The 12,123-nt window shown below is 36.3% G+C and overlaps 1 protein-coding gene across 1 annotated transcript in view; it reads left to right on the top strand.

Annotated features, from left to right (window-relative positions):
• Positions 1–8,646, top strand: part of LOC131425660 (5-hydroxytryptamine receptor 2A-like) — a 136,538-nt gene extending 127,892 nt beyond the window's left edge. Inside the window, exons 6-9 of the mRNA XM_058587717.1 lie at positions 1,518–1,922; positions 2,004–2,075; positions 7,523–7,692; positions 8,352–8,646. Coding sequence (XP_058443700.1) covers positions 1,518–1,922; positions 2,004–2,075; positions 7,523–7,692; positions 8,352–8,565 — 861 coding nt within the window. The 3' untranslated portion in view covers positions 8,566–8,646. The remainder of the gene's footprint in view (positions 1–1,517; positions 1,923–2,003; positions 2,076–7,522; positions 7,693–8,351) is intronic.
• The last annotated feature ends 3,477 nt before the right edge of the window (positions 8,647–12,123 follow it).

Raw genomic sequence — 12,123 nt, 5'->3', positions numbered from 1 at the left:
GTTTTTTTTCCATTTTTTAAACAAACTACAAAACGACTTTACTCCAACCTCGATAACTCAGCTGTTTCTGGTCGGATCGACTTAAAATTTTGACCCGTTTCAAGCAAAAAAAGACGTGGTTACTGGTTTACTACGAGCGCCATCTCTGCTTTAGTCTCGGGACTTATTGATCCATGTGTTATGCGTTTCCAACATTAAGAAGCGATATTTGTATAAATCGGTTTAGTGTGAGGCGGCTTGCAATTTTAAATTCAAATGATGAACCTCTGATGAACTTTCGAACTGTAAACAAATACACGACGACTGTCAAAAAAAGTTCATTCTGTTCATATTTGTGAGGTTATGTCATGTTCGTGTGAAACCTAATTGTAATCATTCATTTGGGGTTATTATAAAGCAAGTTTTCGTAAACGTGTTTACGATTTAAAAACAAATTAATACATTTGTAATCGCTGTAAATGTAAATGCTTAGGTGCGCACTAATCGCCACCTCTCCCCTACTCGCTATTTGGTTTAAATATCAATACCCGCCACTGATGGCTCAACAACGAGAAACAAGGCATCTCTAAACAGGCAGATTGGAATCGCTTTTGATAGTTCAATTACAATCACAACAATGTCTTCGCTGATCTCTGTTTACAAGATCACTAATGTGGAGAAAATACTTTCGCCAAGAGCTGTCAAATCGAAAAGAAAATTGAAAATGTGTTCATGTTTCAATTATATAGGTTTTAACTTTAAAGTCGTTCGCTTCTTCGACCTAGAAAAGCTTTCTGACCCTATGTGCGGGGTTGGGAATCGAACCCAGACGGGCTGCGTGAAAGGCGTCGACTATCCGTCCCCTAAAATGTGTTCATGTTTTTAATTATTTATGATAAAAACGAGCAAAATCATACAAAACATTATCGCAGAGGCAAACGAAAACGTTTTTATTCTGAGATGATAATGCAGATTTCATTGAGAAAACAAAAGAAAAAGAATGTAAAAGTGTATCTGAAAAAATACCATTTTTCAAATGCTCGAAAGTATTCAGAACTCAAAATGCAAATCAAGTGCTGTCGCTATGAGAAATTCAGAAGAATCATACTTTGCTTAATTTCATTTTTCAATTTTTATTCATTATGCATACGCAGATGTAGTAACCGGTAATTGAGTTTTTCGGTAATATCCCAATTGGACTTTGAACAAAGTCTGACTGGCGATAAAGCTTTAATGAAGTACCATCAACCGGTGTCATTTCTCTGAAAGAAGCAGAAGAAGCAGATATAAACGAGTTTAAAAGGTTCCACCGCAACTGAAAATTATTTTGGTTTTTGTAGCGAAATTGTGCGACGTGGACCAATTTAGGCAAGTCAGCTCAACAGTTCTAGGTTCATAAAACCAAGTACAACCCATTTGTTAGTGCTTGTTATTACGTATCAATAACCATAACCATATCGTACAATGGCTTGATATGAAACAAGGCGTATCCTAACAAACAAAGCTCTTAGCGTGTATCTTTTCTCGTTTTTCCGCAGTTCCGCGCGAAGCCGGTGAATACGCAGAAATCGTGTAACGCACCAACCGCGAAAAAGAATGGTTTATTCTCATGTTCGAGCCGTCTACAAATGAAAGCTACTAGTCCTGCCTGTGGGAAACCGTACAGCAAAGCGAACATTTACAGTTTTACTTCCGAGACCACTCTCAGCGACCGTGTACCGACAGCAAACACGTCCTCGGCCGGCCTAACCTCATCCGGTGGATTGCGCCCAACGCCGACGATAACCGCCGATAATGGACCCACAACCACCGGGGATCCGCCATCAATTAAACAGTCATCTACCGAGCGTACCGGACAAGTGTCTTACGTGACAGCGACATCCTTTTCACGTCACGCCATCCGGTCCACGTACATGGATAAGAGCATCGAAACGAAGAAAAAGGTGCATCGGATGAAACGATTTTAATTGTGCCTCATTAAATCACGATATCTTTTTTCCTTCTCGATTTTCGCTGGCTCTCAGGTGATCCGAATGCTGTTCGTTATCATCGTCGAGTTCTTCGTCTGCTGGGCTCCGCTACATATCCTGAACACGGTAAGTAAGCCGACTGTTACCAATTTCTATATCGAGACGAGGGAATAACGTTTAGGATATATTAATTAATATCTCACTAAACTACCCAAACGTATTTACCGAAAGTTATTACGTGGTGTGGGTGTTTTCCAAACCAAATAATTTACTGATAAAGCCGTTGATCAAATAAAGTGCTCCTACTGGGCATGTTTGAATGTAGGTGAAGGCAGAGTTTGTGTTCGCACGAAACAGAAATTCAAAGCAAACAACATGGTGTCGGCCGCGTGCAATCGAGTCTGCGGTTTCAATTATTGAAATGAATGTTGTTGCGTCGTTCCGGTCAATGTTTGTTAGAAACAGTGTTGCATTCAAAATGAATATGGGATTTGAGAGAATGACATGCATTTGAAAAAGTAAACAAACCAGTTGGATCCAGCTGGGTAAAATTAAATACCAAATCATACATAGATTTACAATCACCTGTACGTGACCGACCGTACGCTACAGTATAACAAAATCGATATGTCAAACTGTCAATAAAACTATGGTTTTTTTACAGAAAATTCCTCATTAGTCGAACAAGCTGTGCGATGTCGTTTTGAGCAACAAGATTCAATCAATGGATGCAATGGATCAAGAATTGTCTTGATGTTCTTAACTTGATTCATCACCATCATACAAAACGGTCTTTTTAAGGGTATCCAAAACTCACAAAAAATTATTTTCGAAAGTATATTTCACATAGACGCGAAAAAACACAACAAAACTATTAAAAACAAAAATTAACAGTGATTTCGACAATAGGCTGTTCCTTGTAGCTTTTTTTCAAACTTTGTTCAACTGGATCAAAAAGAAAAACGTGCTTAATCCACCTAGCAGTGAGATGATACCTTTTTTTATCAATCCGCATGTGTTTTTCTTCGGGGTTTCAGTTTTAATGACACTATTCTAATGTCCTTCGTTGCAAGTGGCAATTTTAAATGTTAATCACTCATAACTCTCTAATGTCGAAACTGCAAATCGGATCTAATTTGAATCTAAAAGTGTAACAATCGATTAAACATTCCATGATATGTCGAAGTAATTTAAACTTTAGAGTTTAGGGTAATTTAAGGTACTTCCAGAGCCGGTATTCAGGAACCAGCATAACCCAAACCGATTCGTATGGCCATATGATGAATAAATTGCAATATTTTTGAGTCCAACTTCAAAGCTTTTCGGGATCGCTTAGAATTTTAAAAATTCATCCTCCTACAATTCCAGAATCGGAAGTCAGAATTGGATAAAATTGGATTTTTTTTAATTTGAATTTTTGTTTTTGAAATTCGATTTGGCTGTTTTTGAGAAAACGATTGAGCTTTGAGAAACGATTCGATACTGGAACCGGAATTCGAAATTCGGTGTAGCCGAAGTCAGACAAATTCACCAATTCATTTGTTTCAAAATGTTTGAAAATCAATGTAGACATCTTTGAGGAATCGTAGTGCGAATTAAATTTTTGGGTGCCTTCCGAAACGAAAACTGAATACCACTAAAAATGAAATAAGTTTATTTGGTTATCGACTATCCAAATCTGCTAACCCGATAAACCTGATTAATTTATGTGAAATAGACATTTTTAAACTAATAACCCTGTATCTCCGAAACCGGAAGTTGGATCTGACTGAAAAACAAGATGTTTTATAGTATCTTAAAACTTTTCATTTGAATCTTAGATGATTCTTAGATTTCATTTCAATCTTAGATCGGTTCAGCCATCTACGAGAAAAATGAGTTACACAGTTTTAATTTCGTTTCACATATCATCCTGTAGTTCCGGAACCAGGGGTCGGAACCAAACATAATTCAGGAACCTTTTTTGGGAGTATACGACTTTTCATATGAGTCTGAGTTTGTCGAAAACGGTTGAGTCATCTAGAAAAAAAATGAGTGAAATTATTTGTCACACACGCATTTGCTGATCTCGACGAACTGATTCGAATGGTATATGGCTGTTATGTTCTTCCAACATTTATTGTAAGTAGTTTAAATCAATATAATTATGGAATTGCTTTCAACTTGAAAATGCTGTCATCATCTGGTTAACATATGGCATATTCGAACGATTATGTTGCCAAAAACGAACCGTGCTAAAATCGGTCCGAGGCAAAATATCATGCTATACACAGTCTTTTGGGTACTTATAAACAAATGTATGTAACAGTATAAAAAATCGTGTTTTATGTTGCTCCCAAGCATTTCTTTGCCAGACAGCGCTCAAGAATTCTACTGCTGGAATAGGGGAAAAAGTCGCTTACACAAAAATTTCGATACCTCCGTTAAAAATGGACGGATTCTAACAATCTATGGCTTGTAGGATAGGTATACAGATTATAGCTTTCTAAACTTTTCACGATTAGAATAATATATATTTTTTTTCTTTCAGGATCTCCTGTTGGATTTTACTTGAAATATTTTGAGATAGAGATTTATTTTTTTGAAAATGCAATATCTTTATATATTTCCACAATTTTCTTCCTTAATCTTAGGAAAAGTAATTTTTGTTCAATTGCTTTCGAGATTCGTCTCCTATTCACTAAAGTAAGCCATATTATTTGCGACTTGTTTTGCACTTCTATCAAAACAAAATCGATACGAATAAATGTGAGTCAAAACATTCTTTTAGTATCTATTTACTGGCGACATCGTCGATACGAAAAGCACGATGCCGAGGCCGTAGGTACTCAGACAGCACTTATTTTGTTATTGTGCTCACTTTCAGGATGCTGCCATCAGCCATTATATTGTTATGTGTCACTAATAGGATTTCTCGCTTCGTTATTTATCAACCTAACATTGTGTGCGAAAGGCTCATCATATGCTGGCAAAAAAACAGTGACACGCTAAATTGAACTTTCTCTCATGATGAGTGATGAATTCCTTCTGTCAAAATTCTAAAATTTGAACTTGCCACACTTGAAGCCAAACCAAATAGAACATCAACTGATGGAAACATGAATCAAATAGAAAACCATTTTACAATGAGTGTAATGGATGTTGGTCATCGGAATAAACTTTACGCATTCTGGGGTTGAACTTTTCTGACGTTGCCCAAAGTTGTTTGGTACTAATTGACTACTGAAGCCTGAATGTGTTGAACTGATCGAAATGGAAGCAAACCGATAGGAACTTTTTTAATTGACTCACGTTAACTTATCCAGCTTTAAAACAAACACAACATTAATTACATCCTTTCACTCCGTTAGCCCAAATGTACTGCGACAATGATCGGAGCGGAAAATACGAATGAGGTGGAAAACCATTCGAAATCAATAAAGTTTACACCGTAGGCACGTGAATTTGAAGCTACGCTAGTCAATATTGTGACTCAGTAAACATACGACTGTTGGCTGGTCGAATTCGCTTAACATTGATGTCGATCAGTGATTCCCAAAGTGGTGGACAAAATGTTTTTTATTAAGCTTTAAAATCGAATATACGAGGTCTGTTAAAAAAGTACCCGGTATTCTCATTTTTCAAAAAAAAAATATTTATTTATTCGTCTACATCTATATGGCCCCCTTCAAAGTAATCCCCCCTAGATATAATACACTTATCTTATCTGTTTTTGATTTCGGGAGGGGCCCGGGCCCCATGGGTCCCCCCTCTGGGTACGTGACTGCTCTCAGCGATTCTGCCTTTATCTCTTCAATCGATGAAAAACGCTGTCCTTTCATGGGTCTCTTCAACTTTGGGAACAGGACAAAATCACACGGAGCGATATCTGGTGAATAAGGAGGTTGCGGCATGATTAAAGTATTGTTTTTAGTCAAAAAATCACGAATAAGGAACGATGAATGAGCAGGTGCGTTATCGTGGTGCAAAACCCATGAATTGTTTTTCCATAAATCATGATGGCATGAGCCAACTGATATGCCAACTTCATCAGCAACTTCTCTAATAGTGATTCGGCGATCATCCATAATCATTTTTTCCACTTTGCCCACATTTTCATCGATTATTGACGTGCTGGGTCGACCGGAGCGTTCGTCGTCTTCAACGTCTTCGCGGCCATCTTGGAAACGCTTATACCACTCGTAAACACACCGATACGGAAGTATAAAGGATAGTTGAAAATCTACCGTCAAGATTCAAAGAACTCTTCCCAGGTTTTCAAACGTTATTCGAAAAATGTAAAAGTTTTCTTTTGTTTATAATACATTAGCTTCTGAAAAAATTCCACCGGAAACGATGTTTGGGTAAAATCTAACTATTTACTGAGTAATGCTTTATTTGCCCATGAGTCAAAAATTGAGTGAAATTTTGTTTCACATATATCAAATTTGCGTATAATTTTCTCATTTTCTGAGTATATTGTATTTAGGTACTAAGTATTTGGCACTCAATACTTAAATAACCCTACTGTGCTTATTTATTACTCCGTTTACAATTGATTTCTAACTTCGAGACATCATATCAAGTTGCGGTCGCTTGGAGTAATGTGTCAATAGTACCTTGACACACATGTCAGTAAAGCACCAATTAGACACTTATTCCTCATAAATGAGTAACTTTTTCTAAGTATGTACTAAACAACATCGTCAGGTAAGAGAACCTTGCACGATCATTAAAAGTGTCATTACTAAAATGTAATGTCATTTTTAATTAACGTGTAAGGGCAGTAATGATAAATTCTCCATACAAATCTGGAATGTAATCATTAAAAATTACATTTATAATTCTCGTGTAAGGGCCTCTTAACACGTGACAATATTTTTGTAAATCCAAACCCTTTTAGAAAAAACGCTCTACGGTGGTCCATCGTTGGTCCAATACGTTGGTTCGTTGCTCCAATGAAAGTCCAATCAATCGTTCAACTGGAGGCCAACACGGGACCTTCGTTTGAAACAGACCGTTGAACCGAATGCCATTTTTTTCGTTCAACAAACCTGGCAGACAGAGGTCCATTGTTGAGACATTTTTAATATGAGGAGTTGGAGCCCCGTTGGACTAGTTTTACAGGACACTTTCCGAAGTTTTTTTCCACTTATTTTTTTAAACTAGCACTACAGCCCGGACGTTGAAGAAGCGATCTTGAGTCGTTTTCAGTCGAAAAAGAAGACGCTGCTCCCAGTTTTCATTGATTGTTGTTGAATATCATGAATTCCTTCCACAAGCTCAGGCCGTCAACAAGGAGTATTATTTGGGCGTTATGAGACGTTTGCGTGAAGAAATTGGCCTAAAAAGACCAGATTTGTGGGCAAACAACTCGATCGGTTCAAGAAACCGCTCCGTGGAACGCGTTTCAATATCCGAGATGAAATTATGGAACAATCGCAGGTGGCTCTGATGCCCATACCGAAAACTTAATATAAAATATGTTGCGAGAAGTGGATCAAGCGCTGGCATAAGTGTGTTGAACATATAATCAAACGTCGTATTAATTTCATGTAACTAATGCAACTTTTTTTTCATTTTTCATCTTTCAGGTTTACTTGTACTCACCGGCTTTCGTATATAAATACGTCAGTAGTAACGGAATAGCCCTGGTTCAACTGTTGGCGTATATCAGCTCCTGTTGTAATCCAATTACCTACTGTTTCATGAACCGGTGGTTTCGACAAGCATTCCTGAATATATTTGGCTGTTATCAACATCGGTAAGCGAACGGAGGTTCGAACAATTCATGTAGAAAAATTATGTAAAATGACGGTGTTTTAAAGTGATTTAGACTGTAATCGTAAAAAAAACACATAAGTATCGCCCAAAGACGAAATTAGTGATTTTTATTATTAAAACGAGGATGGGAAATTTTAACTAGTTAACCGATATTTTATCAGCTTTTTTTTCTTCAAAACATAACTTATATGGTTTTCAAATCAATAAAGTCTATTAGATGGGTACAGAAGACTGACTCATAAGCAGTAGTTACAGTAGAGCCTATTATCTATCTTCTATGTAAGACATCTAGAGTGATTGTAAGAAGAATGATGTTGACAATTCAAAACATGTCATTCTAAATATCAAAGATTTCGATGTGGAAAAATCCTGGTGGATACGATTGTATCGTTTGAGGTGTATGTCTGGCAGTCGGTCTCCAGAATGCGGCAGCGTTTAGTCAGCCGTCTGGCAGCCATGCGTATGCGGGACTGGATTTGACAAGTCGTTTACACTGAAAAAAAAAATTTTATTTTCAAACGAACAGCTATCAGCTCTCTTCATACAGTCACTGGCATTCGCGACCTCAGTTTTGCTTGATCTTTAAAAAATACATCGCACATTCACTTTTACTGACTCCTTGTTTTTTCTATTCATCAGCAACAGTACGCTCGAATACCTCTCGTGTACGGATGTGACGCAGGCATGGGGTAATTCTAGAACTACGAAACGGCATAACGAGACGAAAAACTTGCCAACGAATAGCACCGCGTCAATCAAACGAAATCTTCAGGCTAGACAGCTTGCAGAGCTAGACAGCAAATACTATCAACGTACTTCAAACGAATCTCGTCCGGCGCAATCTTATCGTTAAAATATCTTCTAGATCGACATTGATGAAATCAGTGGCCAGGTGTCTTCGCAATACTGTTCATGATAATAAAGTGATAGAAGAATGTGCAAAAGCTGTTTTATTACTGTATCAGTTGTTACTTAGATAACATTACTTATGTCGTTTTCGTTTGAGAAAACTGAAACTGACCCAGGGTAGTTTCATCAAACAAACATTTTTCACGAAACTGTTTTGATTTCGAACTTAGCAACGAGGGTTTGAGCAAACCTGATATAAAAACCAGGCACAGACTAACAGACAGGACACTCAAATTAGATTCTTCAATCATTTTAACGGTCATTTCGAATATTCCTTTATTTGGGACAGTACTCACATGTGTCATGATGGCGCTACGTTACCCTATTAAAAACATCCTGTCTGTCATCTAGACTGTGTTTATTTTTTCATTTACCAACAGAGTTGCCATTCATACAGAATTTCCTGTAATGTATTGATTTGTTTACGTCCATGCGAATTTTATGCAGGATACAGATTTAATACATATTACCAAAACTATATACATAATTGTGCCTACTTCTCATCCTCCAACGGAATATAAAATCGAACCCGTTTTGTTACAATATTTACTTGCTTCTGGTCTGCCGCCACTTAATTTCGGGTGAGAACTACCAACACAATAAAAAATAGTCTTGATGAACAACGTTTAGTCAAATAAATGGTAATCTTCGCGAAAAAGTTGAATGTATTATCAACGTAATCCAATAATTTATTGTGTTGATTCATTCTCAAATATGTTGATGAAATCAGGGATCCCTGCAAGCAGCTGATCGGTGTTGACAAACGAAGGGAAACCAACTAGTAAAAAAACTTGTACATAACACAAGGGGTGTACAGATAGTAAATAGTTCGCGCAGTACAATATAGGTGGAACTAGTGCATCACGAAAAACTATTTTTATAAGAATTTACTCATACTGCCATGTCTGTTAGTCTGTGAACCAGGTTCGAAACTGACTCGATTTTCAGTTCAACAACTAGGTTCGAAACTGGCTTCAAACAAACGGTTTGACAGCAGTTAGAGTGGAAACTGGGTTAGATTTGGCATCAAGTGAAAACGACATTAAATTCAATCATACCATTCAAATTCATTGCTTATTTACATTTTGGGCATCAACAACGAAAATGAAGTTTTTTGAAAAACACTGTCATCCAAACACAGACTTCGAATCAGTAACCTGTTCTATACTTCGGAAACACCTAACCTGTTCAGAAGCTACACGATCATACAAAAATTTACATTGCAGGAGTCAAAACACCAACGTGTTTATGTGAAGAGTTCTCCAGTGTTCTGAAACTGCAAAGTGCAGGAGACTACAAGTGGTGAATGAAATACGTATCTGTTCAGAATACGAGAGATGAAGAGTAAAAGTTAGAAAGGCGGGTGGGTAATGTGAAAGACATAACTGGATTACGTGAATAGAAATAAAACAGAAATACTTATAACCAAAACACGGTTCAACCTAATTATGGTCGTTCGCCGGGTGCAATGAAACGAGTTTCTTTTGTTTTTTTTATGCTGAATTAAAATGAAGATTAACAACACACCTCTTTTCCTCAACCGTAGCTTTTTGACATGAATACGTCTTACTTTACTATGGGGCCTTACAAAATTTAGCCTCTGAAAGAGTGATAATTTTCTGATAGTGAATATCAATAATAATTAATGCTGATACGTTAGATATAACTTGTTGTATCTAACGTATCAGCATAATTATTGCTACATGCCATAGGAAATACGATCATCAATTTATGATAAAATTCTCAGTTGTATGACATAATCACAAATTATTCAAAAACAAAGTTTTCCTAAAGTTTGGTATCAACGAGCATCAAAAAGGAATTCTCAAGACGGGTGATAGCCTTTTTCATACTTGGAACGCAGGTTTTGATGTGCTAAGCGACATTTCATTTAAAAAGGTAAAACCGTTTTTGAAAAACATTACTATCAGTTAAAAGTCTGATACAAAGAGGATGAATGCAAATAGCATTCGAAATACTGGTATATGTCTGTCACTATTACGTTAGTATTATAACGAAATGGTTAAAAATTCCTCATAGTGGTATTCAAGAGAACTTTCATTTTTTTTTCGAGAACGGTTTTGTTTCATTCCACCAACCGCTCAAACCGGTTATCAATTAAAACTGCAAAACTAGCCACATATTTTTCTGTCATAATTTTGTATGCTTTAGTTCAGTGATCTATAGATGGATATATACAATCCTACTAGTAATCGATTCAAAATTTTATTATATATCTTTAATCCAGATTCTATTTTTCCTTGTATTTGTCGTTTGTCTGATATCATATTTTTAAGGGCACAGTTTCATCTTCCGGGATCCACGTTATTCACGCCAATCCGGTTATGTCGCTAACATTACCCACCCGCCTTTTTGATATATATTTCACACAATAATTAAGAAAAATACTTTCGAGCTTCGATTATTGATGACTCGAAAATTCTTGATTCAATAAATTTAGCATTGGCGATATTTTTTATCGTGACGTCACAAATGAAGAAGTATCCATCCTTGACAGCTCAGCGGAACTGTTTACAAACAAGCTTAAACAAAAATCGAAGAACACATCTCAAACAATCATCTTTACACTTAGCAACTAGTGACTTTCATTTAATAAATCTCAAAATCAAACCGTATTCAATCGTGAACAAATGTTTTAAAACTCTATTTAGTCGATATGGACCGTAAATGATCTCATCCAATTGTTCAACAGACAAACAAAAAAATATATGTTTACAAACAGTACTGCTGAACTGTCAAAATGTGTTCATTTGATTGAGGTTAGCAGTGACGGTAAAAACCTAACCTAATTAGGGCAACGGCTCCCTAATTCATCTGAGCTCCTATTTCCATCTCATCCCTTCACCTCATAACTTTGAACATGAATAATATTTTACAACCTACCGGAAGCAAACTGTGAAATGTTTTAAAATGATTTGAAAAGCTATTGTCACACTTTCCTATTGAAAGAAATGGTTTTAAATTCTTCGGTGATCGTATTTTTCATATAAAATAAACTCACTTTTCAATTTAGGACACATTTTCGTCTCAAGATTTACAGTTCGTCATGTTTCTGAATATCTACTAATCGATTCGTCTCAAAACATGATCACTTTTTCGCACAATTACACTACCATTGAATGCTGGATGACTTCATAATTAGTTATGTTCACTTGCCACTTGTTTAGTTAACGAATAAAAACTTCATAAATTACCCGACAAGCAATAAAAGTCTTCAAAAATATGAGATGAAAGTTTTTCACTTCGTTCACTTGATTGCGCTTTGTTTTCATCTCATTTGGTTTCGCAAAGTTGCCAAGTTATCTCATAATGTTACAAAACAAAAATTGTTTACCTTCTTCAATTTATCATCAAAAAGTATGTTTTTGGTATCCGTGACATTAGTTTAATTATATTATTGATAAGAATATTTCAATAAAACTGTTTCAGCTTCGAATATAATCAGAAAGAACGTGTTAAATACTAATGAAATAACCATTGT

This window comes from Malaya genurostris, chromosome 1 (assembly GCF_030247185.1).
Source record: "Malaya genurostris strain Urasoe2022 chromosome 1, Malgen_1.1, whole genome shotgun sequence".
Classification (NCBI taxonomy): Eukaryota; Metazoa; Arthropoda; class Insecta; order Diptera; family Culicidae; genus Malaya; species Malaya genurostris.
The sequence above is the reverse complement of the archived record's forward strand: the minus strand, read 5'-3'. Positions and strand labels throughout refer to the sequence as shown.